Below are 27030 nucleotides of genomic sequence, written 5' to 3'. Positions count from 1 at the left end.
CAGAGGCAGAGACCCACACCTAAACACTGAACTGAACTCCTGGAAACCATTTGCAAAGAGGGAGGAGCGATGAGAAAAGGTGTCAAGACCTGGCTGATGAAATCTACAGAGACACCTGATCTGAACAAGGGGAATCTCATGGACCCCAGACTGATGGCTCAGAGGCCAGCATGGGACTGATCCAAACCCACTGAAAGTGGGTGTCTGTGAGGAGACCTTGGGAATCTATGGGGCCTCAGACAACATTTATCCCTGGCGTATGAATGGACCTGGGGAGCCCATTCTACATGGAGGGATGCTCTCTCAGCCTGAACACATGGGGGAGGACCTAGGCCCTTCTAAGCATGATATGACAGATTCTGGAGATCCTCCATGGAGGACCTCACCCTCCATGGGAATCAGAGTATGGATTGGGTGTGAGACTAGGGGGTCTGGTAGGAGGGCAGGGGAGGAAGGGAGGGAGAGAGAGTTGGGATTGACATGTGAAGCAAACTTGTTTCTTATTTAAATAAAAAAATCATAAAAATAGAATACCATGTCTAGTTTTGTGGTACATGTCAGCACTAGGGAAGCAAGAGAAGATGAATCTCTGTGACTCTGATGCTAGCCTGGTCTACTTGGGTATATAATGAGTTCCAAGTCAGCCAGAGCTATATAGAGAGACCCTGTCTAAAAATAGCAAAAGTACCACACCATTTTAAGAGTATTTAGCTTTGTATAGTTGGTTATAGTTAATTTTATAAAGAAAAAATATCTCTCAAATTTTTATTTGTGTATGTGTATACAATGATAGTTGTGTTAGGGGTATCTTAGTTATGGTTTCTATTACTTTCAACAGATGACCACAGCAAGTCTGACAAGGAAAAATTTTAATTGACGTGGCAGCTTACATTTTCAGAGGTTTAGTCCATTATCATCATGATGGGGAGCATGGCAGTGTGCAGGTAGACATATTGATCAGAAGGTGACAGGAAGAAGACTGTGACCCTGAGTACTATTGAGCATGGGAGACCTCAAAGACCATCTTCACAGTGATATACTTCCTTCAACAAGGCCATACCTACTCCAACAAAGCCATACCTCTTAATAGTACACTCCTTATTAGCTTACGGGGGACAAATACATTCAAACTACCACAAAAGGTGTATATGAACACATCCTATGCATGTAAGGAGGCCAGTAAAAAATTTTCAGGTGTTCTGTTCTATCACTATTTGTCTTACTCCCCTGACACAAGGTGTCTCACTGAACTTGAAGCTAAACAGACAGCATGCTCTAGTGATCCTTGCCTCCAAGCTCCCCTCCCCAATAGTATTAAAGTAAGCATGTGCAGTCAACCCAACCGTTTCTAACCCAGTTTTTTACCAGTGTTTAGAATTCAAACTCAGGTCCTCATGTTTTACATTAAACACTGGAATCATTGAGACATTTTCCTGGTCCCAGAAGAATCATTTTTTTTAAGAAAAACAATCCAGATTCTGATTTGATGCACAAAACAGAACTTTAATTTTATTTGAAACTATGACAAAACAAGTCTTTCTAGTGTTAACTAGATTTGGATGACTAGGAAAGTCTCTCTTCTGGCAGGTCTGCATTCTCAATCAGAAAGAAATGCTATGAAAAAAAATAAGTAGAGTTATGCATCTTACAATGACAAATATATGTATATATCATATTCTATTATAAAAGTAAATGGCAGCAACAAAAACTTCAAACTATAACCTGGGTATGCTGATCAAAATATACTTGAGCAGTCTGATAGAAACATGGATCATATTTTGCACTTTTAGATATTTGCTATACTACCTGCTCATCAAATACACACAGTGCAGGATTAGAAAGGATTTAAAGATGGACCCCATAATCATGTATCATGGACGCACTGAGCCTCACTTAAAGGCTTAAAGATATGTCAACCTTTCCTTGGGTAAGTGTTATGTCCAGGACACACTGGAAACTGTGGCCATGATTATTTATCAAGTAGCATGTAGCATTAGAGTCAGAACAGAAGGATTCCATTTCTTTATTAACACTGAATGGATGTACTGTTCTTTAGCAAATAATGCAACACCCAAACAACTGAGTACTTTTCTTCACTATTTTATTGTCATCCAGACATCCTTAGTTGTAATAGTTTCAGATGATAAACTTTCTGAAATATTTGCATGCAAAAATAAGTGTCAGTCAAATGGGTTAATGATAGACATATAAAGTTAATAATAACAATCAAATAGTGAGCACTTCAACTTTATATCATGTCAATTACCTCTAGTCTCCTGCTCCTTTCTATCTCCTGTCTCTTCTTCTGGTGCTTTCCTTGCTTTTAGCTCCCTCTTCAGTTTTATTTTTTTTTTCTTCAAAACCTTCATCACTCTGTTCATCCTTCTTCTTAAAGGATTAAACTGTCTGCTATAATAGGAAATGTTCAGATGAAGCTTTCGTGTTCGACAGTAGTGAGACAGCAACAATATTTTCACGGATTACTAAACTTTTCTGTCTGAATTTTTTACCTCATTATGAAAAATATACTACATTTGGATACTTCAAATTTATCACAATAAACATTACTATCATTTTCTTTATAGTCACTGTGATCATATGATCCTCCACACTCAGGACTAGGCATCACAATTCCTCTATAGCATGAATGGTACCTACTTAACAACCACCTTACACATTTTCTCGTCTAGGACACCTTTCCTTTCACTTCTACTCCAGAGAGAATCTCCCACTGTCTGACCTTCAAAATCAAAAGTCATGGTTTATATTGTGTTACTATTTACAATTTTCAAAGCACTTCCACTTACTTTTGCTGTCATGGCATTGGTTATGCAAGGCAATGTTGTGGGAGACAATGTTTGTTTAAATATATAAATATATGTTGTATTTGTGTAGCAGAATAATTGTTTATGTAAAATGTGTTGCATTTTTATGCTGCATTTGTTTAACTATGTAAAGATGTGTTACTATTTTACCTTGCACACCTAAGGCACCTGATTGGTCTAATATAAAACTAAACAGTCAATAGATAGGCAGAGGAGGAATATGTGGGGATGGAGGAGAGAAAGAAAAGGGAAGCCAGCCAGCCAGCCAGTTGGGAAGTAGCCAGCCATGGGTCAGTCAGCCAGAAATAGGGTCTGCCTACAAGGTTATGAAGAAAAAATAACAGAATTGCCACCTCTTTAGTTCGATGCTAAGCAGCATAAAGAAGGGAACACTAGGCCACCCGACTGTGCTACTTCAATGTTCAGAGCAACTGGGTTCTGAGCATGTGGGACCCAGAGACAGATAAGCCTGCCTTTGAACATATGGCTTTGAAGGCAATACTCACTTTTTTCTCCCCTAAAACTACATTTGTTGGTTGTCACTGAGCTCCAATAGATATGACAGATGTGAAAGAAAGAGATACCTTTTTCTCAAATAATTAGAAAAATGTCTCCAGGCATAAAATGAAATAGTGAGTAAAAGCCCCAAATATATTCATATGATTTGCCTATGACCTCATTAGGTTGTTGCATTGTTAACTACAATCTGGAAAAAGGGAGAGAACTAAAACAACATACTTCTCAGTCTACTGAGACCAGATGTGCATCAGAATACATTTTTTTAATTTCACAAATGTAACATGATGTGATTTATAGATTATTGTTTCACATGCCTGGGGCAGCATTTCATAATAAAACACATTAACATTTCTACAATATATATATATATATATATTTACCCTAAGCAATAAATAAGACTAGAAAATAACTCAGATAATATTAGATCAGTATTTTTGCTTAAAGATTTAGAAAAAATATTTAGATTTGTAGAATCTCTAGACATCCAGAAATATAAAGAAACTAAGGTTTATATAAGCTTCTTGATTCTGTAACCTTAATATATCTTACTTTACATCATAAAATGGCCAGATGTCCTTTATTCATGGAGTTTATTTTAAGTTTAGCGATATACATTTAACATTTACTACCAAAGAAAAACTACTGTGGGCTGGAGATGACTCCATCAGTAAAATTCATATCACAGAAAAACAAAGAGATTTGACTTTTGGTCCCAACACCCACATAAAAGAGACAAGCATGAAATCCTAAGAACATAGTTGTCTAAACAAAACCTGCACAATAACAATACCAGATGGCATTTCAAAGTTGATAGAGGAAATCCTACAAGGTAGGCCCCATCCTTAGACTTAAAAAAAAGATTCAGGGACTCCCAAGTGGTCAGCCCAAACAAGCATGCATGCACACACACACACACACACACACACACACACACACACACACACACACACCACTAAATGCACTCAACAGGTTGTGTTTGTGTGTGTACATGTGTATATAACTCATAACAATAATAATTGAGAAGAGGTCATTACATTGGGTAGAAGTAGGGGGAACATGGGAGAGACTGGAGAGGGACTGGAAGGGGTAGAAGTGACATAAAAACAATAGTCATGTATGAAATTCTTAAAACAAGAATGAAGCAAATATTTTTAAGGTCAAATATAGTCTCTTGTACCTGTAACACTAACGGGGGAAGGGGAGACAGTTGGAGTGCTAGAGACTACCACATTCAATGAGAGGTTTAAAAATATAAAGTGATGAGTGATCAAGACCCTAACTTTCACAAATGCACACCCATATGCACACATGTGTACATACATATGAACATGCACACACATATACACACACATAGAGGGAGGGAGAGAGAACATTAACTCATCTAAATTTCAAAGGACTTGGTTTCCAGTTTATCCTTATCACTGTCATACTATGGCTGATAAAAAGGAAGGATGTGATTAGAGCTCCACCCACATCCTACAGTTTGACTACAATCTCTTGTCAGCTAAGAAGCCAAGAATTCCAGCACGATTAACATTTGCTGTAAAGACTGCTGACATAAAGTTAATATTAATTTCATATATATGTATTTTATGTTAAGGTAGAAATTACCCAAGCTTAAGGTCTGAATGTGTAAAACCTTCGGTATAGATCCTTTCTGTAGGGAGAGATTTTAGATACCTGTGCCACTGACCACGCCCATACAGATTTGGTAATAAAAAGCTGTGCAGGAGAGATGCATGTTCTCTTTTGGGCTTCCGGTCTGGTCTCAGAAAGCTGCTGACTCACCTGGGTTCCCAGTTTGTCTTGTAAGTGCCTTCCGCAATAAATAGTTACCTATACCCGCATCAAGTGTGCAATTTATTTTGCAGTGACACTTTTCTTTCCCAAGCATTGTTTAAGAATCTCAAAAGAAAACTAACTTTGTTTACCCTCCTGTATGTCTGTGTGGTAGACCTTTTACCTTATTAACATTCATCTTATCAGGTGCCCCTTAGGAGCCATCCAGTAATATGATAGTAACTCTAAGCCCCACTATGACAGCACTATATATGACTACTGTAAAACTGGCCTTGTTGGTGCATGATGTTTTTCCATGCCTTTAATTCCAACATTCTAGGGGCATAGAAAAGTTGATCTTTGTGAGTTCAGGGCTAGCCTGGTCTACAAAGTTATCAAGGTCTAGGCAAGCTAGGAATTCATATTAAGGCCTTGTCTCAAAAAATTAAAAACAGAACAACAATAACAAAAACTTACCGTAATGAAATCCATACCCTAGCCATATACCTTTAATCCCAGCACTAGGAGGCAGAGGGAGGTAGATCTCTGTGTAAGTTCAAGGCCAGCCTAGTCTACAGAGCATGCTCCAGCACAGGCTTCAAAGCTACACAGAGAAACCCTGAATTTAAAATAAGCACACACAAACAAAAAGGAAAAGAAAATGAATCCACATCCACACTGTCAGGTGTCTTACTTATAAGCATTGCTTTTTCTCCTTGTCTTGGTGCTTAAACTTATATTAAAATATCTTTAATAAAATCTTTTATAAAACATGTAATTCTGATTCATAAACTATCTAGTTTTAAAATTCTTTTCAGCATTAAAGCCTGGTTTGGCCTGAGTCATGGTCCCTAAATCTTTAGGTGAACTCTTAAGACTGCTGAGGGTAGTAGTATGGAGTATGCCTCCTGTGCCTACACTCCAAAGTACTAACAATACAACTTACAAGATATTCTATCTCATATTTATTGAAAATGCTCAAAAGAGCAATTAGAGGCAAAATAATTTGTCCCATATGTTAGAGGTGTTTTATTCTCACATATACTATCTAACTTCATGGCTAGTGTACTTGCAAAGCATAACCCAACTTTTTACATTCATTTACTTTCAGATTTTCTATAATGAAATAAATGTCTCGATATTAGAGAACTAAAGACAAATAAGACATAGGATCTGTCCTAAAAGAGTGCACCTTTTAGAAGGAAGAGGAGATTCACAGGTTTATAATTATTTCAAATTGAAGTCAGTCACTGTAGAGGTAGGCAGACAATAATGGCAGAAAACAAGCAAAAAGAAACCTGACCCAGTGTGAGCAAGATGTTCCTGTTAAGTTTCCTAGGACATATGACATCTACTCTGAGATATACTATCTGATTAGAAATGAGCCAGATAAGAATAGTGGGGGTGAGAAGACACATAGCAAGCCAGTGACTGAATGGTGGCATGCCATATAGTCTACAGCAAGTAGAATGGTGTCACTGGTAACACTAAGTAGGACCACAAGTCTTAGATGGTATGATAGTTAATACCTTGGTTGTCAACTTGGCTGGATCTACAGGTGACTAAGCGACAAGCCTCTGAACAAGTTTGTGAAAGTGTTCACTGGAAGAATTATATGAAGGGTAAAGACTGTCTCCCAGAGTAGACAGTGCTTCCCGGAAGTGATCAAGATATAAAAAGTTCTGAGGAAAATGCAGTGCTGTATATCCCTGCTTGCCTTTGGTCTTTGTTAGCTGAGTGAATTGTGGCTTCCATTAATGCTGTCACACTTCACTAATGTCAGAACATAACTTCTTTACCCTTTCTATGTGTACTGAAAACCAGCAGATCCTCTAAGCTACTCAGACTGAGCAACTATCAGGTTCTCAGCCTCTCCAGCATACAGAAAGCCATTCAACTATCCAGACTAAAACATGTAAGACAATTAAGCAAACTCCCTTTAAGATAGATATTCTATTCATTCTGTTCTTCCAGTAAATTCTAACTAACACAGGAAGCTATAGGCATTAATTAGCAGGGTTAGAAGCCTTGAGGACAGACTCCTCATGATATGCTTTGGATCTCACCTCCCATTTTCCTAGTAACAAACCAACTTTAAGAAAGGGAAGCAGGGGCTACAGAGGTGGCCCAGTAATTAACAGTATGTCCTGTTCTTCCAAAAGACTTTAGTTCAGTTACCAGCACTGGTAACACCAGCTCCAGATAATCTAACACCCCCCTTCTAGCCTGCATGGGCATGTAGATACAAACATATACTTACATGAACACATAAAGAAAAAAAGAAATAAAAGGAAAACATCGTAACTGCATTTTAAGATTTAAAGCACCATATAAAAAGATAAAGGTAGAAGGGCTTTCTTAAGACTCATTAAGGGAAAGTCATGTCTACCTTTGATCTTGGGTGGAGACATGGCATTCTAAACATTACATACTATTGTACTCTTCTTTAACAGTTAATTTAACTATGCCTGTTAATCACCTGATCAGGAAAACATCTCTTAGGAAAGCTGAAATACTTGAATACATGCCAAGGACATGTAAGGAATAATTATCCCTTTAATAGGATAATACACTTACATATCTGTGCTAGACAGATTTCTGTTTTTGCTTTGTCACCATAGTGTGCAAAGTTAGGGTCATCTGAATCATCTTTAGTTAAGAAAATGCCTCCATCAGATAGCCTATAGACAGACTATGAGGAAATTTTCTTCATTAATGATTGATGTGGTATGACTTAGTCAACTGTGGGTAATACTACCCCTAAGCAGGTGGTCCTGGGTGCTATAAAGAAGCAAGCTGGGTGAGCCAAGAGGAGCTGGTCAGGAAGCACATTCTTCTTCTATAGCCTCTGCTTCAGTTCTTGACTCCATGTTTCTTAGTTAGTTGCTGCCCTGACTTCCATCAGTGATGAACTGTGACCTGGACATGTAAACGTAATAGACCCTTCCGCCCACCAAGCTCCTTCAGGCCATGGTGCTTTATCACAACTAATAGAAAGTTAATGAAGACAATATACTCAGACACAAAGCAAGTCTCAACAAATAGAAGAAAACTAAAATAACACCCCAAATCCAATCTGACCACTATGAATTCAAGCTGGATATCAACAAGAGAAACAGAAAGTATACAAACTCATAGAAACTACTGAATGAAACATGGGTCAAGACAGATTGAGAAGAAAATTAAAAACATTTAGAATTAAATGAATATGAAAACACAACATACCGAAACCAATGGGCCACGATGAAGGTAATTCTAAGAGGCAAGTTCAAAGCATTACGTGCCTACAGTAAAAAGTAAAAACTGGATAGACCACATATTAGCCACTTATTGATACACCTGAAAGCTCCAAAATAAAAAGAAGAAATAGCTTCCAAAAAGAGTATATGGCAAGAATTAATCAAACTTGGGACTGAAAACATTAAAATAGAAACAAACATTAACAATAAAAATAAAACAAAGAATTGGTTATTTGAGAAAAATCAATGAGATTGATAAACCTTTAGCCAAATTAACTGAAAGACAGAAAACAACCAAAGTTAATAAAATTAGAGATGAAAAGACAAACATCACAGCATATACTAAGGAAATTCAGAGAATCATAAGGGCATACTTCAAAAATATGTAATCCACAAATGTTGAAAATCTAAAAGAATGGGGAAATTTATTGATATATACAACCTACCAACTTAAAATCAGATAAGCATACCCATAACCCCTAGTGAAATAGATGCAGCAATGAAAATTCACCCACTCAAAAAAAGTTCAAGGCCAGACAGATTCAACTCAGAATTCTACCATACCTTCAAAACAATTAATGCCAATACTACTCAAACTGCCAATACTCCTCGAACTCTTCTATAAAAAGAAGCTGAAAGAACATTTCCTATTTCTTTTTATGAGACCACAAGTACCCTGATCCTTAACCCACCCAAAGACCCAACAAAGAAAGAAAATTAAAGGTCAATATAACTTATAAACAAAGGCAAAAATTACAAGATCATCTCATTAGCTGTAGAAAAGACTTTTCACAAAAATCCCACATCCCTTCATGATAAATGTCTTAAAGAATATATGGATACAAGGGACATACTTCAAAACAATAAAGGCAACTTACAGCAACATAACCCTAATCAGAGAGAAACTCAAAGCATCTACACTCAAATGAGGAAGAAGACAAGGATACCCACTCTCTCTATACTTATTCAATATAATACTTGAAATCTTAGCAATAGCAATAAGACAGCTGAAAGAGATCAAGGGAATATACAAACAGAAAAATAAATTATATTTGGAGATATGATTTTATACATAAAAGACCCTAAAAACTCCACATGAAACTTCTACAGCTGATAAACACTTTTAGTGAAGTAGCAGGATAAAAAATTAACACACAAAAATCAGTAGCCTTCCTATAGCAAACATGGTCACCTAAAAAGGTATTGCAAACAGGGTGTTTCTAGAAACAATTCTTTTTCTAAGCATAATCCAAACAGAACGCCCCTCCCTTCTGGATTATGCAGAAGGTGTGGCAAAGGTAGCCACTGAACGAATGAATGTAGATCATCCGGAAATAATCAAGGCACTACTTTGTCATCTGGAAATTCCTTGAGGGGTCTCTCAGAGGCCCCTATGCCAAATCCAGCTCAGTTGTTGTTTGTCACCATGGAAACTTCTTCCCAGAGCAATTAAAGAACCTAACACCTTTTGTAAAAAAAAAAAAAAGACAAACAAAAACATACTGCTCTGGATGATAGAAGAGCAATAGAAAATAAGACAAAATTTCAGGAGAACTATGAATCAAAATTGATAATGCTTAGGTTAGGAAACCCACTCTTCTCCCAAGTTAGTGTTGGGGCAGGGTTTTGTTTTTAGTTGTCTCCAGAAAAGTAAAAAATAAACACCTTGAGGAATTTAAAGACCTATGGACAAATAAAAACTCAAAGCAGAAGGGAGAATTATCAGGAAAAAGTTACCAAGAAAAGGAATAATCTGACTTAATGAGATCCCTAAAGTCTCCAAAAACATGATGAGACCCCACAGATGATAATTCCACCAGAACTATGATAACACCACTAACCTGAAAAACATGAAGTAAAGATTGACTCTGAACTATAAATGTGGTGGCTAGCTGAGATGATCAAACCTCACAAACACTGCTCAGAACAATTTCAAGGTGGCTAGCTGAGATGATCCAACCTCACAGAGTATTCTTTCCAGGACTTGAGACAAACCCAGAACTTTTCCATTATGCAGAGACTGGACAACAAAGGATACAGATACCTTTCCCAGAACTTGAAAATTAACCCAATTTTTCTTTTCAGGATCCCCAAGAAACAATCAGGGGTAGCAATCCTAATATCTAACAAACTTGACTTTAAACTGAAAATCAAATGAGATGAAGAAGGTTATTTCACATTCATCACAGCAGAAATCCACCAAGATGAAGTCTCGATTCTGAACATCTATGTCCAAAATACAAAAACATCCACATTGGTAAAAGAGACATAACTAAAACTCAATCCACACATAAGACCTCACACACTTACAGTGGGAGACTTCAACACCCCACTCTCACCACTAGACAGAACTACCAGACAGAAACTTAACAAAGAAACAAAGGAACTAATAGAAGTTATGACACAATTGGGTTTGACTGACATCTATAGAACATTCCATCCAAACACAAAGAATATACCTTCTTCTCAGTTCCACATGGAACCTTCTCAAAAGTTGACCTCATACTTGGCAGCATATCACACCTCAACAGGTACAAAAAAAATTCGAATAACTCCATGTATCTTAACAGACCACCATGGTTTAAAGTTAGAATTAAACAACAACACAAATTGTATTGCAGAAACCCCACAAACTCATGGAAATTGAATAATGCACAATTGTGCCACTCCTGGATCACAGAAGAAATAAAAAAGAAATTAAAGATTCCTAGAATTCAATGAGAATGAAGACACAACATACCCAAATTTATGGGACACTTTGAAAGCAGTGCTAAGAGAAAAATTCATAGAACTAAGTGCCCACATGAAGAAACTGGAGAATAGTCTCACTAGAGAATTAACAACACAAATGAAAGCTCTAGAACAAAAAGAAGCAAACTCACCCAGGAGGAGTAGACACCAGTAAATAATCAAAGTGAGGGATGAACTCAATAAAGTAGAAACTAGGAAAACGATACAAAGAATCAATGTAACCAAGAGTTGGTTCTTTGAGAAAAATTAATAAGATAGACAATCCTTTATCCAAACTCAAAAAACGGCAGAATGTGAACATGCAAATTAACAAAATCAGAAATAAAAAGGGGAACATAAGAACAGACACGGGAAATCCAGAGAATCATCAGGTCATACTTTGAAAACCTGTACTCCATAAAATTCAAAAATTTAAAAGAAATGAACAACTTTCTGGATAGATATCACCTGTTAAAATTAAATCGAGAACAGATAAGCAATTTAAATAGACCTATAACACCCTATGGAAATAGAATCAGTCATCAAAAGTCTCCCAACCAAAAACAGCTCAGGGACAGATGGCCTCAGTGCAGAGTTCTACCAGAAATTCAGAGATCAGCTTGTACCAATTCTTCTCAAAGTATTCCATGCAATAGAAGCAAAAGGGTCTTTGCCAAACTCTTTTTACGAGGCTTCAATAACCGTGATACCCAAGCCACACAAAGACACAACTAAGAAAGAACTTCAGACCAATATCCCTCATGATCATTGATGTAAAATTACTCAATAAAATACTGGCAAATCAGATCCAAGAACACATCAGAAAACACATCCACCATGATCAAGTAGGTTTTATCCTAGATATGCAGGGATGGTTCAACATATGTAAATCTATCAATGTAATCCACCATATAAACAAATTGAGAAACAAAAATCACATGATCATCTCACTAGATGCTGAAAAATCCTTTGACAAAATCCAACACCCCTTCATGATAAAGGTCTTGGAGACATCTGGGATAACAGGAACATACCTAAACCTAATAAAAGCTATATACAGCAAACCAACAGCCAACATCAAACTAAATAAAAGCTATATACAGCAAACCAACAGCCAACATCAAACTAAATGGACAGAAACTCAATGCAATTCCTCTAAAATCAGGAACAAGACAAGGCTGTCCACTCTCTCCATAATTTTTCCATATTGTACTTGAAGTTCTAGCCAGAGCCATACGACAACAAAAGGAGATCAAGGGGATTCAAATTGGAAAGTAAGAGGTCAAACTTTCACTATTTGCAGGTGATATGATAGTTTACATAAATGACCCAAAGAACTTTACCAGGGAACTCTTACAGCTGATTAACACCTTCAGCAAAGTGGCAAGATACAAGATCAACTCAAGAAAGTCAATAGCCCTACTATATACAGATGATAAAAGGACTGAGGAAAAAAATCAGGGAAACATCACCCTTTACAATTGCCACAAACAATATAAAATACCTTGGGGAAGCGGAAGCCCTAACCAAACACGTAAAAGACCTATATCGCTAGAACTTTGAGTCTTCAAAGAAAGAAATTAAAGAAGACACCAGAAAATTGAGAGATCTCTCATGCTCTTGGATAGGTAGGATCAATGTAGTAAAAATGGCAATCCTGCCAAAAGCAATCTACATATTCAATGCTATCCCCATTAAAATACCAGCACAATTCTTCACAGACCTTGAAAGAACAATTCTCAACTTTCTATGGAAAAACAAAAGACTCTGGATAGCCAAAACCACCCTGTTCAACAAGGCAACGTCCAGAGGCATCACCATCCCTGACTTCAAGCCCTATTATAGAGCTATAGTATTGAAAACATTTTGGTATTGTCACACAAATAGACATGTACACAAATGGAATCGAATTGAAAACCCTGATAATAACCCACACACATATGAACACTTCGTTTTTGACAAAGAAGCTAAAATTATACAATCGAAAAATGAAGGCATCTTCAACAAATGATGGTGGCATAACTGGATGCTGGCATGTAGAACACTGCAGATAGATCCATGTCTATCGCCATGCACAAAACTTAAGTCCAAATGGATTAAAGACCTCAGCATAAATCCAGTCACACTGAACCTATTAGAAGAGAAAGTGGGTGGTACCCTTGAATGAATTGGTACAGGAGACTACTTACTGAACATAACACCAGTAGCACAGACACTAAGATAAACAATTAATAAATGGGACCTGCTGAAGCTGAGAAGCTTCTGCAAGGCATAGGACACAGTCAACAAGACAAAAAGGCAGCCCACGAAATGGGAAAAGATATTCACTAATCCCACATCTGACAGAGGGCTGACCTTCAAAATCTACAAAGGGCTCAAGAAGCAAGTCTCCAAAGCACCAAAGGATCCAATTAAAAACTGGTCTACAGAACTAAATAGAGAATTCTCAATAGAGGAGACTATTAAGAAAGTACTCAACTGGGGGAGGGCACGGGAGGAGGGGAGGAAAACAGAGAGGGACCTGGAACTGACTTGTGAAGCAACCTTGTTTCTAATCTAAATTTAAACGTAAATATATATATATATATATATATATATATATATATATATATAAAGAAAGTACTCAACATCCCTAGCAATCAAGGAAATACTAATTAAAACAAATCTGAGATACCATTTTACTCCTGTCAGAATGGCTAAAAGCTAAAACACCAATGACAGTTTATGCTGGAGAAGATGTGGAGAAAGGGGAACACTCTTCCACTGCTGGTGGAAGTGCAAACTCATACAGCACTATGGAAATAAGTATGGAGATTCCTCAGGAAAATGGGAATCAGTCTACCACAAGACCTAGCAATTCCACTCTTAGGCATATATCCAAAAGATGCACATTCATACAACAAGGACATCTGTTCTACTATGTTTAAAGCAGCACTATTTGTAATAGCCAGAACCTGGAAGCAACCTAGATGCCCCTCAACTGAAGAGTGGATATAGAAAATGTGGTACATTTACACAATGGAATACTATTCAGCAGAAAAAACAATGGAATCCTGAAATTTGCAGGCAAATAGATGGCATTAGGAGAAACTGTCCTGAGTGGGGTAACCCAGTCACAAAAAGACAATCACGGTATGTACTCACTCATATATGGATTTTAAACATGAATCAGGGGAGTACCTAACAGAGATATACATGGTACCTCAGAGAAGGTGGAATGAGGCAGGATCTCTTGAGCAGATTGGGAGCACAGGGTGGGGGAGGGGAAAGGGAGCCAGGAAAAGGAGAGGGAGACAAGAGGAAGGGAGAGGAGTACCTGGGGGAGCAGGAAAGTTGAGTTGGGGAAAGAATACAGCAAAGCAGAATGAGAGATACCATAATAGAGGGAGCCATTCTAGGTTTGAGGGGAGAACTGGCAGTAATGAGAACTCCAGCGATGTACAAGGATGACACCAACTGGCAAATTAAGCAGTAGTGGAGAGACTACTTTAAATGCCCCTCCCTAGTAATGATTTTGAGGACTATTAACAAACCATCCTAGAGCCTCCATCCAGTGACAGACGGAAGCAGAGGCAGACACCCACAGCTAAACACTGAACTGAACTCCTGGAACCCAGTGACAGAGAGGGAGGAGTGATGAGGAAAGAGGTCAAGACTGGGCTAGTGAATCCCAGAGAAACATCTGACCTGAATAAGCGGGAGATCTTGGACCCCAGACTGATGGCTGAGAGGCCAGCATGGGACTGATCCAGACCCTGTGAATGTGGGTGTCAGTGAGGAGACTCAGGCAATCTATGGAGTTTTTGGGTAGTAGATCAATATTTATCCCTGGCACACAAACGGACTTTGGGGACCCATCCCACAATGAGGGATGCTTTCTCAATTTGGACACTTTGGGGAGGGCCTGGGCCCTCCCCGAAATGAAATGACAGACTCTAGAGATCCCCCATGGAGGGCCTTACCCTCCCTGAGGAAAGAAGTGGGGAGTGGGTGGGAGGCTGGGGATACCGGGGGAGAGTGGGCATGGAGGGGAGGGAGAGGGAGCTGGGACTGACATGGGAAGCAAGCTTGTTTCCAATTTAAATATATAATTAAAAAGTGTGAAAAAACCCATTCCTACTTCCAATCCTCTAAAGAAAATTTTTTAAAAATATACGTGAAAAGTAATGAGGAACTAAAAAGATGGCCCAGTGGTTAAGAGCACTGGCTGCTCTTCCAAAGGATGCGAGTTTGATTCCAAGCACACATAAGGTGGCTTACAACCATCTATAGCTCCAGTCTTAAGAGATTTGAAGCTCTCCTCTGGCCTCCTTGTGCACCAAGCATGTACATGGAAGAGACATGCATACAAACAAAACACCCACACAAGTAAATGTGTGTGTGTGTGTGTGTGTGTATGTAATTGGTTATTAGCAGAAACATTTAAAAAGCTAGATATGGCCTTGTACACCTATAACCTCAGCCTGTCTCAAATGAATTAAGCAGAAAGTAATGAACCAGAATATCCAGCATCCTCTGGCCTCCTCACAAGCACAGGCACATGCACCCTCATACACATGAGCATATACCACACACAAACACACACACAGATAACTGTCCCTCAACATCTGAAGTGAAATGAAATCTGAGAAAAAGAATTGACTTGGATGTGAGTGTGAATAGTTGAAATGTGAAGTTGTGCTACAGACTCATCATCCTAAGCACACAGAGGCTGAGGAAGGAAAATCCAAAGTACAAGGCCATCCTGAACTGCATACTAAGTTCAAAGCCAGAGTGGACATCTCAATGAGACCCTTTAGCAATGAAACACCTCCTTATCGCACACAAAGCCTTATATTCAATCCTCAGTACTAGAAACACATACACATACAAACATATGTACATACATACACACACACACACACACACACACACACACATATACATACAGGTCTGTTAAAGTGACAAACAAAGCCTTGATAATCCTTATAGAAATTAAAATAGGGTGTAAATACTTTTTGTATAAGTCTTTAAGGAAAAATCTAACATAAATTCTGTTAAAGACAGACCAGTGTTTTAAGACCAAGGGTCAAAGACCCCTGGCAGCCTGCCACTTCCAGAGAACCCTCTCATTTGCACTTAATAGCTACCCCAACTCCACACATCTCCAGCTTGCAGACTTCTTTTTCCTTACACTTGGGATTTTGTTTGGTGATAAAATATACAAAGCCTATTAAACAGGACACTTCACATTTGTGAAAAAATAACATGCCTTTAAAAGAAAATATTGGTAATTTTATTTTTAGGTTTTTCTCAAAAAATATTTAAAGCAATGGAATAAAAGTGCCAACAAACAAATATCCACATACAGTTAGCAATTAGCAAGTAAGGTTTATGTTTGCCTACCTCCTCCGGCAAAGAAGGCAGCAATACATAGGAAGAAATCCCAGGAATACCATGCTGATCAAAGAGAGCCCAAATGCCCGGAGCATCTGTGTAGGTTCTGTTGGTTTAATTATGTATTGTTACTTTTATGGCTAGGCAAGAGAGGTAAAGCTGAACTATTTTATAAAGTAATTACAGAAAACTGTCAGTAAGGTGAATGGTAAATCTACTTGTTATGCTTCAGGTATGAGTTCTTGAAATGCAACTAAAAGCTACTTTCAAACTGTACCCCAACAATACCTAAACAAAATAATCAGGCTGTTTTCCTTGGCAGATTATGATTCAGAACATACTTTTCATATGGCCCTGAGTGTACTTGCTCTATGGCCATATGTTATGCATCTGAAGTACAAATCAATCTATGCACAGTTAACCTGGTAAAGAAGCGGCTTCTTCAATGTTTCCTCCCAAATTACAAAGCTCTCAATTAAACACAGAATCAAAAATCTGCAGGTGAATAAGCAAATTTTGCCTCATATGCACTGGGAAATGCATTGTAATGTGATTGGGGAATTGTAAGTCACGGCTCAATTTTTTCCATTAAAAGAACCAAATGTTTTTTCATACATAATAGAAACAGTAGACTGATGAATGAATTCTAAATACAATATGACAGCATTAAAACTTCAATACTATATTCATGATCATGCTTTAGTTTTCATCATTAATACTAGATGTACAAAAAAGAGCTCTAAATTGAATAGGGACTATATATAAATCTAAGATATTATTCTGCATGGATCCTGTTATTATTTCTTAGTGCTCTATCACATCCAATACATTAATCATGAGACCAACAGATAATATGTCCCTACCTGCAAATGAAGGAAAAAGAAAAAAACAGATGATATTTCTTTAACTTCAGAAAGAAAGAAAATTTTAAGAGGGTAATTTTGGTTTGGATTATTCTAAAAGAAACAGAACAAAGAAAAGCTATTAAGGATAGCTAACAGGAAACATTTACATCTACTGCTACATGCCAAACTTTTGAAGAAAAGAAAAAACGGGAAGAATTCGACACAGGGAGAGAAACTCAGAATAAAAAAAAAATAAGCCAAGGTATATCTAACTGGTGTTTTTAGGACTAAGCAGAAAATGATACCCTGGAAGGAAGGCCTCAGATGTAACCTTAGAAGCCCAGAAGTTAGTGGAGTGCTTTAGTATGCAAGAAGCTCTAGGTTAGACCTTTAGCACCGCATAAAATAGGTGTGGTAGCACATGCCTATATTCTCATGAAAACTCAAGGTCATCGCCTGCTATATAGAAAAGTTCAAAACCCGACTGGAATGAATGCAGAAGACTCAGAAAAAAGAAAATAAAGTCAAATTTCTTTGATTTTCACCTTGCTTCCTATCTTCTACTATTCCCTCCTCCAGAGGAAAAGCCAGAGAAATTCTAATTTATTCACCCCAAGGCCGGTCACAGAAAGCAGAAGTTCTTTTCCTCAAAGCCAGCCATAAGCTCAAAACTGTTATTCTGATTTTCACCTGTCTTTCAATCTTAAAGATAAAGAATTTTTCTGGCCAGATGGGTACTGTGGCATATGACTGTAATCTGAACATTAGAATTTCTGAGATAGGAAAATAAACAGCAAATTTGAGGCAGGTTCGAGCTTCAGGAGACCACATTCCAAAAACCAAAAGCAAGCAAACAGCAAAATTGATAAAAGATAAGAGGGAGATAGCAAAAAGAAACCCCTAACTTAGTGGGTCAGAGGTTCTCTATTTCCAAAAGGATCCTCAAATACCTAGGAGGAAGGAATGCTATACAGAGAGGATGTTAAGAATCTGAACAGACAATTTTCCCATTTAAATCACACTCTTTTTTGTCCAATTATTTCTACATGTGTCTGTGCTTCATGGAGCCTAAGTATGTTAAATTAAATGTTATCTTGTATCACTGACTCCATCAAAAGCCTCAGTGTCAGCCGGGCGTTGGTGGCGCACGCCTTTAATCCCAGCACTCGGGAGGCAGAGGCAGGCAATCTCTATGAGTTTGAGTCCAGCCTGGTCTACAAAGTGAGTTCCAGGACAGCCTCCAAAACAATACAGAGAAACCCTGTCTCGAAAAACCAAAAAAAAAAAAAAGCCTCAGTGTCACAAAAAACTATGATGAAAAAAAATTGTGATGTTTTCTCCCTGTTAATGTCTCTTTTGGTATGGGAATGTCATCTAAGACTCTTCACAATGAGTGAGAATGGGTTACTCCCTGTAATAGTGAACGCTGATTCACAATTGATTTCAGATTCAGAAAAGCCTAAAAGATTTAGTGAAGCACACCACTGAATGTACCTGTAAGAAAATCTCAAGACACATTAGATCGTGAAGGTTTCCTGTAATTAATGAGTGGTTCAATCACTTTCCTGACTTATAGTTTATTAATGGCACTGGGAGGCAGTGGAAAGTAGAGGTAGAACAAGTGTATCATGCCATCCCTTCTCCTGTATTCTCTCCCTCTAATTTCTAGTTGGTCATGAAACGGCTCACTCTTCTCCCTCCATGACATGTTCTAACTACCATGATGTTTTGCTGAAATACACGGGGTCAAGCAGCCATTGACTGAAGCCTTTGAAACAGTGAGTAAAATGAAGCCTTCTTCAAGTTGTTTCTGTCAGGCACCTGTGTCAGAGCAGCAAGAAAGGAACTACTATCCTCTTTTCTGCACCTTTCTAGTGCCTTCTCTCAGGCAGAGGTACCTAATACAGCAGCTTAGAAGCTTTGAAAGAAATGGGAGTGACTGAACCAACTGAACAGGTTAGACTAATTCTGAATGGTTAGTTATCATCTAAGGACTAAACAGAAACTGCCAGGGAATTATCTCACAATTTCTATTGATACCATTGGTCTTGGTTTAGAAATCCCTTGGTAATCTTAAGCTGGAAAATCTAAAGATGTACTTAAAACTTTGCAATCTATTTAAATGTTTTTCTACTTGTTATTTTCAGCATTTTAAGCAAATAAATGAGACATGATCTACTTACTATCTCTTAGTGGGGCATAGCACTTCACTTTGGTCCCAGATGATGAAAAACAGCACTTGGATTTTAAACATTCAGTCTTGCTGAGATTTGGCTGCTTATTACAAGGCACTACCTTCTGGTTGCCCCTTATGATGCATGCTTTCAAAGACAGGAATCCAATAAAGAATAGTTAGCCTGATTAATAAGCACTTCTCATAAGCAAATAAATACAAAGCAAGAGAAAAAATTAACATAGTACATTCAAAAATATAAATGATGAATGCTAAAGTTAAAATGAGAAAATAAAGGTTAAAATTACCAGTTATTTAACAGTACACTTTTAATAACAGTTAAACTGTAGAAATACATAAATTGATAATTAATAGGATATCTTTTTGAGACCAGATCTCCAGTACCCAATGTAACTTATATATCAAATTCTCCACATGGCCACAGATGACCTGGAACTCCAGATCCTCCTGCCTCAGCCTCCTGACTGCTAGGATTACACCTAGCCCAGTTTCCATTCAGTGCCAGAGCTCAAACTCAATATTTTGTGCATGCAAGGCAGACAGTTTATGAATTGAACTAAATACCTAGCTTGATAACATAGTTTTAAAGGAACTATGAACAATGAGGGGATGGTCGTGACACAAACACAGCACAGAGGGAACTAAGCAGCAGTTAAGGATACTTTTCCATTCTGAAATCATGACATTAACAGAAAAATAGAGGGAAGTAGAAATTATTCTCTTAGGTAAAGTAACCCAAACTCAAAAAAACAAATGTTACATGTCCTCTGTCATATACAATCCTATATTTTAATTTTTATAACTGTGAGTATATGGTGGGTATGAGACTAGAAAGGAGATTTATGACAGGGAGTAAAAAGAGATCTTAAGGGAATGGGCAGAAGAAAAAAAAAGTAAATTGAATATATGTGGGGGCCTGAGATGGCTCAGAGGTTAAAGCATGTACTATATTTCCAGAGGAGCAGAGTTCTATTCCCAATGTCCATGTCAAGTGGCTTATAGCTGCTTATAACTCCAACTCCAGGGTAATGCAATGCCTTTTTTTCCACCGGCCACTTGCACACACATGTATGTAAGCATACATCAACACACAGACACATGATCAAAAATAATAAAAATAAATGGTTAAAAATATGAATATTTTGATGAGGCAAAAAGGAGGTTCCTGAGGGAAGGAAAAGGAAAAGCAAGTGAGCACAGGAATAACACTGGAAAAGAAGATCAACCAAACTAAAGGAAGAATGAAAATGTTATACTGGAACCTATTCCTCTGTATACTACTTTTTTAAAGCTAATTTTTAAAACCTATATATGTAAAAGAAGCATTTCAGAATCACAGAGAGTATCCTTAACTGGCACACAATAATTGTATACATTTATGGGGCACAATGATCTTGTAATAAGTATATAAATATATGTATATATGTGCATGGTGTATTCATAATGGTTATTCTGGAGTAACAAGTATTTGCATCACCCTAAACATTTATCATTTCTTTGTGTTGTAAACACTCAAAATCCTTTCCATTAGGTATTTCACAATTATTGTTTTCAAAAAAGATAACATGTATAGTTGATAAATATTAACCCTCTGTTTTCAAAGATGTAGATCAATCTAGGGTTAATATTTCTGAAAAAAAAAGAAAGAGAGCAGGACTAGCAATGTGGCTTAACTGATATAGTGCTTGCCTAATGTACCTGTTGCCCTTGGTTGGATCCCCAGCACCACATAAAACAAGGATGGGTGGCATGTGACTATAATTCTAGCATCTGGGAGATGTAAGCAGAAGGAACAGAAGGTTACATAAAAAAGGTTACATAAAAAATTTGAGGTTTACCCTTGGCTATGTCAGTCCCTGTCAAAAATAATAAAAGGAAGAAATGGGGCTGGAGAGATGGCCCAGAGGTTAAGAGCACTGGCTGCTCTTCCAGAGGTCCTGAGTTCAATTCCCAGAAACCACATGATGGCTCACAGCTATCCGTAATGAGATCTGGTGCCCTCTTCTGGCATGCAGGGACACATGCAGACAGAAGATTGTATACATAATAAATAAATAAATAAATCTTTAAAAAAATAAATAAAAATATAAGGAAGAAATGGTGGGAGGAAGGCTTGGAGGGAGAAAAAACAATTTGATTTGAGGAAGACGTTTTACACAATTGATTTTGATTTAGTTTCTTGTGTTAGGTTAGGAAAATTAAAATAAAGATAAATAAATCTCATTTGGATCATTTTAAAGGCCACTTCACTGTTTGTACTACTGTAATCATCCTAGGCAAGTAGGCAAATATTTGATAGTTATTTCTGTTTGTTCTTAACCCTTTAAAGCATAAGCTGTCATTTCCTTTTGTTGTACTCAATAAGCCCTTCTTTTAGCCTACCTAACATAACACCTTCCCAGATTTATTCTCCTGTTCATTCAACTTGACTATGGCAGTAGCTTTAATTTATTTTGTTATTCTCATAGGTAGCAGGTATTACAATAGCTGTTTTATACTTGATGAAATCACTAGAGAAGCATTAAGAGATTTTTTTCACAGAATAGTGTAATGCTACAATCTGGAATTAAACAATGGATTCAATTCAGTGTTTAGATAAGTATATCAGATTTTCTTAGAATGAATTCTGCATAGTTTTTAATAAAATTCTTTACCATGCCAATTTATGAGAAACTTCACTTTGAAAGGGGATCTCATGTTGTACAAAGTAAAACGTGTTTATTTGTGGTTAATTCTGAAGGGTCATCATGTGCTTGATAAAAAAACAAACACCATCTACAGATCACAAGATGATGTGACTTGAAACCTGGACTTTTTAGCATTAACACAGATGGGAAAACATCTGCTATATTCCATAACAACAGAGCCACTGCTTAATGCCACAGAAGACATCAATTTCACAGTACTGGGTCAGTGACCAATTTAGGCCACACCACTCAGGTAAATTATAAAAGCTTTAAGTATTTCTAAAGGAAAACTACTTTTTGAAAAATTACAAACTTAAGCCTTAATCTGCCACATTCTCCTTGCAGTTATTGTCCCAGTTCATCCTCATGATTCCTGGGTTATGTATCTTCATTGCAAGGTGAAAACACGGATACCCACAGAGATTGTCTTGCCTAAGGCAAAGGGCAGAGTCAGGGCTCAAACTCAGGTCTGCCCCACTCCAATGTTGATAAAACAGTCTGCTTCCTGAGTACTTAACTACTTAACTATTATTTTTAAAACAAGGACATTAAGTAAAAATCAACCAATCAATCAATCAACAACTTACTTGTTGGAAAGAAAAAGTTGGCCAGAAATTCCCATTCGGATCCATGATGTAGAGCTGCATTGTACCTTGGCAACTTCTGTCTTGGCGAAAAAGAATCTGAGAAGTGTAAAGAAGTGAAATGATTAATCCCCAAATATTTAAATATCTGTCATTTTCAATAAAGCTTTAATAGTAATCAACCTTTGATTAAACTAATTATAGAAATATAACATGTTGCATTTTAATCTTGTAACTGCATTAATAATCAGATTGTGATTCTGCTACAAAACTGAAGTATTCAAATTAACAAATATTTAACATACAGGCTCACAGAGCCCATTGGTCTTCTGGACAATGATTTAAATAACCAATTTGCCTAACAAAGATCTTAGTGCTTAAAGGTTTATCAATGGTAAAATCAGGAACAAAAAAAGAAAACTCAGAAATTGTATGTATTCCAACTAAATCAGAACCTAGATAATAAAGTCTTTGACAAGTATGCTGAAATCCTCAACAAGGATACAGTAAGTATTTCTTATCCCTCTTTCATTTTATTACAGAGAACCCAATTTTAGTTTCATTTGCATAATTCTCTCCCATATAAAATAAGAAAAAATATTCCTCAGTAATCTCTTTAATTATACCTCAGAATTGCTTTACATGGCTGAATTATCAAGGAAACTACTAATGCTGTTCTTACTTCATTTTTATTTTAAAGACCATTAGAATGATTATCACCTGCTTGGAATATTATTATTAGAGCTATACATTTGCTAATATTTCAAAATACTTTGGATAAATTCTTATTTTTGTTGTTTGTTTTGTTTGATAATTTTTTTAAAGTTTTTGATGCTCCAAATTAATCGAAGAGCCTGGCACATTGTACCACTGGGCTCTTACTTTCCAGTAAAATCCTAAAGTATACTATTAATAATAGTAGAGCCAAATGCCACTTTTCTTGTACCCTCACACCCTTTGTTATCATTAGCCAACTGGGTAGCCAAAATACAATAATCTGATCTGTTGCTAGCAAGATGGGCCACTGGGAAAAGCACTTGCAAAGCCAGCCTGACAACCTGAATTTGATCCTTGGAAGATAAGGTGTAAAGGCAGGAAGAAAAGAAATGACTTGAGTCGCTGAAGCTGTCCTCTGACCTCCATACGCAGACCGTTGTATGCAGAAACATCCATTGACTCACATACACACATACACTCCCAATAATAATAATATTAACAGCAGCAGGGAGGGGCTGGTGAGATGCTCAGTAGTAAGTGCACTTTTTGCTCTTTTAGAGGACCAGAGTTCAGTTCCCTGTTCCCATTTTGGGAAGCTCACACCTGTCTGTTAACTCTAGGTCCAGGGGATCTGATCATCTCTTTTGGCTTCTAAAGACACCCTGATACAAATGTGCATATACACAGACACACACGAATAAAAATTAAATACATTTTTAAACTTTTTGAGGTATTTGAACAATTGATTTTTTGCATGCAAACTGTAAAATAAGTTAGCTCCTCATACATACCATATATAAAAATTAACACAAATGCGCTAACAATCCAAATTTGAGAGGTAAAACTTTAAAATTCTTAGAGGAAAACAAAAACAATATTCATGACCTTGGATTTGGGAATGACTAGTTAGATATGACACTGAAGGACCAAATGAACAAAGAAAAAACATAAATTGGAGTTATAGGAATTTAAATCTTTTGTATATCAAAGGACATTATGGTGTCCCTTGCCTATAATCCCAGCATGTGAGAGGTAGAGGCAGAAGGATCTTGACAAGTTGCAGCATAACTTGGGCTAACTAGGCCTGGGCTAGTTAGCAAGGCCATTTCAAACAAAAGAAAGACATTATGGACATCATGAAGAGAGTGAAAAGACAGTCTATAGAACTGGAGGAAATATTTGCAAATCATATTTTGGGGTAATGATCCAATACATATAACACGAAAAATTTTAAAATGCATTAAAATTTTAAAAACACATTTAAAGTGGGCAGTGCTTTAAAAGAACATTTTTCCAAAGTTAAACAACTGTTAACAAACACATGCAAAGATGGTCAGAATTATTAGTCATTAGAGAAATACAAGTAAAAATCAAAACAAGATACCACTTTAAAGTGATCAGGATGCCACCACCAGAAAGGTAGAGGAACAGCCAATGTTGAACACAGCTGCTGGAGACATTTATGATTCAGTCATGATAAATCTGTCTATGGCTTCTTCAGAAAATTTAATATGTAGCTTCTACATGACCTTAAATTCCACTCTTAGTTTTTAAATATATATCCACACAATTATTGATACATAAATGCTCATAACAGATTGGTAAGAAACAACAAAATTTGGTACACTCGATAAATAAACATATATGCATATATAAAATCCATATAATGAAGTACCATTTAGCCCTAAAAAGGGACAGGCATTTTATAAATAGAAGTGTGTGAGGAGAAGAGTTCATGAGGAAGACTGAAACACCTGTCAATCATTGGTACAGTTTTCAGTCCCCTCATTTCCCACAACACATCCTCGATCCTGCCTCAACCCTCACTATTGGCCTCGCCCGCTGTCCTCCTGACCGCCCCCACCAAAATCCTGCCTCACCCTCTCAAAAACTCCCTCACACATTTCAGTACTGGGCTCAAGCCCTCAATCACCTCACACATTTTAATCCTCTCCATCCCTTCACTCACAAACCCCCACCCCAGTATCCTAGTCCAACCTCACATGCCCCTGTAACCCTTGCCTCACCTCACCTCAGCCCATTCCCGCTTCATGCGGCCTTCAATCCGGGCCTCACTATCCCCCGTGGCTCCCATTAATCCCCTAGCTCTCCGTCTCACACTGATACCTTTGGCCCCACTGTCCTGCCGAATGAATAGTAACCCGATAGCCCCTTTTTCCGAGTCCCCTCCGGGACACCACAGATCACTTGGCTCTACCCTTGTCCTCGCCTCTCTATTTCCCAAGCTCCTGTCACTGCTTATCCAGCCTAGAATCAACACTCACCAGAGTTCGCAAGATAGCACAGGATCACCAGAGCCCAGAGGAAAAGCAGAAACAGGCCCAAGAGCCTCCAGGAGCACATTCTCTGCAGACGCTGACGTACGGCAGACCAGAAGCCAAACCGAGGGCTGGCCACCATGTTGATCCCCTGGCCAAAACTCCAAGCTTCGTGATACATCCCGAGGGAAAGATTCTCGCCTCTGTAGCCACTATCAACAACTGCCATCTTCAAACGTGCCCCACGGTTCTTGAATCTCTTTCTCCCCTGCCTTAGCCTGAGCTCCGAAGGCATGGTTCGGAACTCGGACCTGCCAGAGCAAAGACTCGCTGCTTGTGAACAACCCACAACCTCGCCACTCAACCTCTCGTGGAACTTGAAACTCTGATGGAACTGGGAGCTCTCGTGACAGTTGCTACAGTAGCAAGTCTCGCGAGATCTCAGGCTCATTCTTTCCCGCTGTTTTGCGTGGCCTTCCATACACCTACTCATTTTAAACCCGTGGATGGATGGTGTTTTAAACACGCCCACTCTACCTACGCACTTTATACATATGTATAAATGTTTGCTGAATAAGTGAAGGACGTTTCCAGCATGTATACCAGTAGCATTGCTGCTTATTGTATAACAAAAATAAATAACTGGGGCTGGAGAGATGGCTCAGTGGTTAAGAGCACTGCCTGTTCTTCCAAAGGTCCTGAGTTCAATTCCCAGCAACCACATGGTGGCTCACAACCATCTGTGATGAAATCTGGTGCCCTTTTCTGGCCTGCAGACATACATGCAGGCAGAACACTGTATACATAATAAATAAATAAATCTTTTTAAAAAATTCAGTGAACCTAAGTAATCAGCTTGAGAAATCAGTTATCACACCTTGGTGTCTAGACTCAGTATGGCAGATAGTCAACAAACGATCATATAGTAGGACCTTATAAGTGGGAAAAAGTGGTAATTTCCTTCCAGTGACCCTAAAATTGAGTTACAAACAGGCAAAAGAACATAAGCCAAAAAAAAAAAGAAATATTGCACAGTGCTTAAGAACACTCATATTGGGCCAGGTGGTGGTGGCGCACGCCTTTAATCCCAGCACTCGGGAGGCAGAGGCAGGTGGATCTCTGTGAGTTCGAGGCCAGGCTGGACTAACAGCCTCAAAAACAATACAGAGAAACCCTGTCTCGTAAAGCCAAAAAAAAAAAAAAAAGAACACTCGTATTTTACTACCATTGTCCTCTATGAACTTGACATCCTTTTA

The 27030-nt window shown here is 37.8% G+C and overlaps 1 protein-coding gene across 2 annotated transcripts; it reads right to left on the bottom strand.

Moving 5' to 3' along the window:
- Positions 1–1482: 1482 nt before the first annotated feature.
- Positions 1483–26141, bottom strand: Fmr1nb (FMR1 neighbor). Of its 2 annotated transcripts, XM_040743918.1 has the most exons (6): positions 25781–26141; positions 22782–22877; positions 19497–19634; positions 16478–16574; positions 2267–2409; positions 1483–1614 (listed from the first exon to the last, which is right to left on the bottom strand). In XM_040743918.1, exons 1-6 carry the CDS (start codon positions 26067–26069, stop codon positions 1598–1600), a joined length of 780 nt encoding a protein of 259 aa, XP_040599852.1. In that variant the 5' UTR covers positions 26070–26141; the 3' UTR covers positions 1483–1597. The 2 variants fall into 2 exon arrangements, with proteins under 2 accessions (XP_040599852.1, XP_040599853.1); XM_040743919.1 differs by lacking the exon at positions 2267–2409.
- Positions 26142–27030: the final 889 nt, after the last annotated feature.

The sequence above is a fragment of the Mesocricetus auratus genome, unplaced genomic scaffold, assembly GCF_017639785.1.
Source record: "Mesocricetus auratus isolate SY011 unplaced genomic scaffold, BCM_Maur_2.0 Super-Scaffold_100003, whole genome shotgun sequence".
NCBI classification, from domain to species: Eukaryota; Metazoa; Chordata; class Mammalia; order Rodentia; family Cricetidae; genus Mesocricetus; species Mesocricetus auratus.
This window is presented reverse-complemented; position numbering and strand designations above follow the sequence as displayed.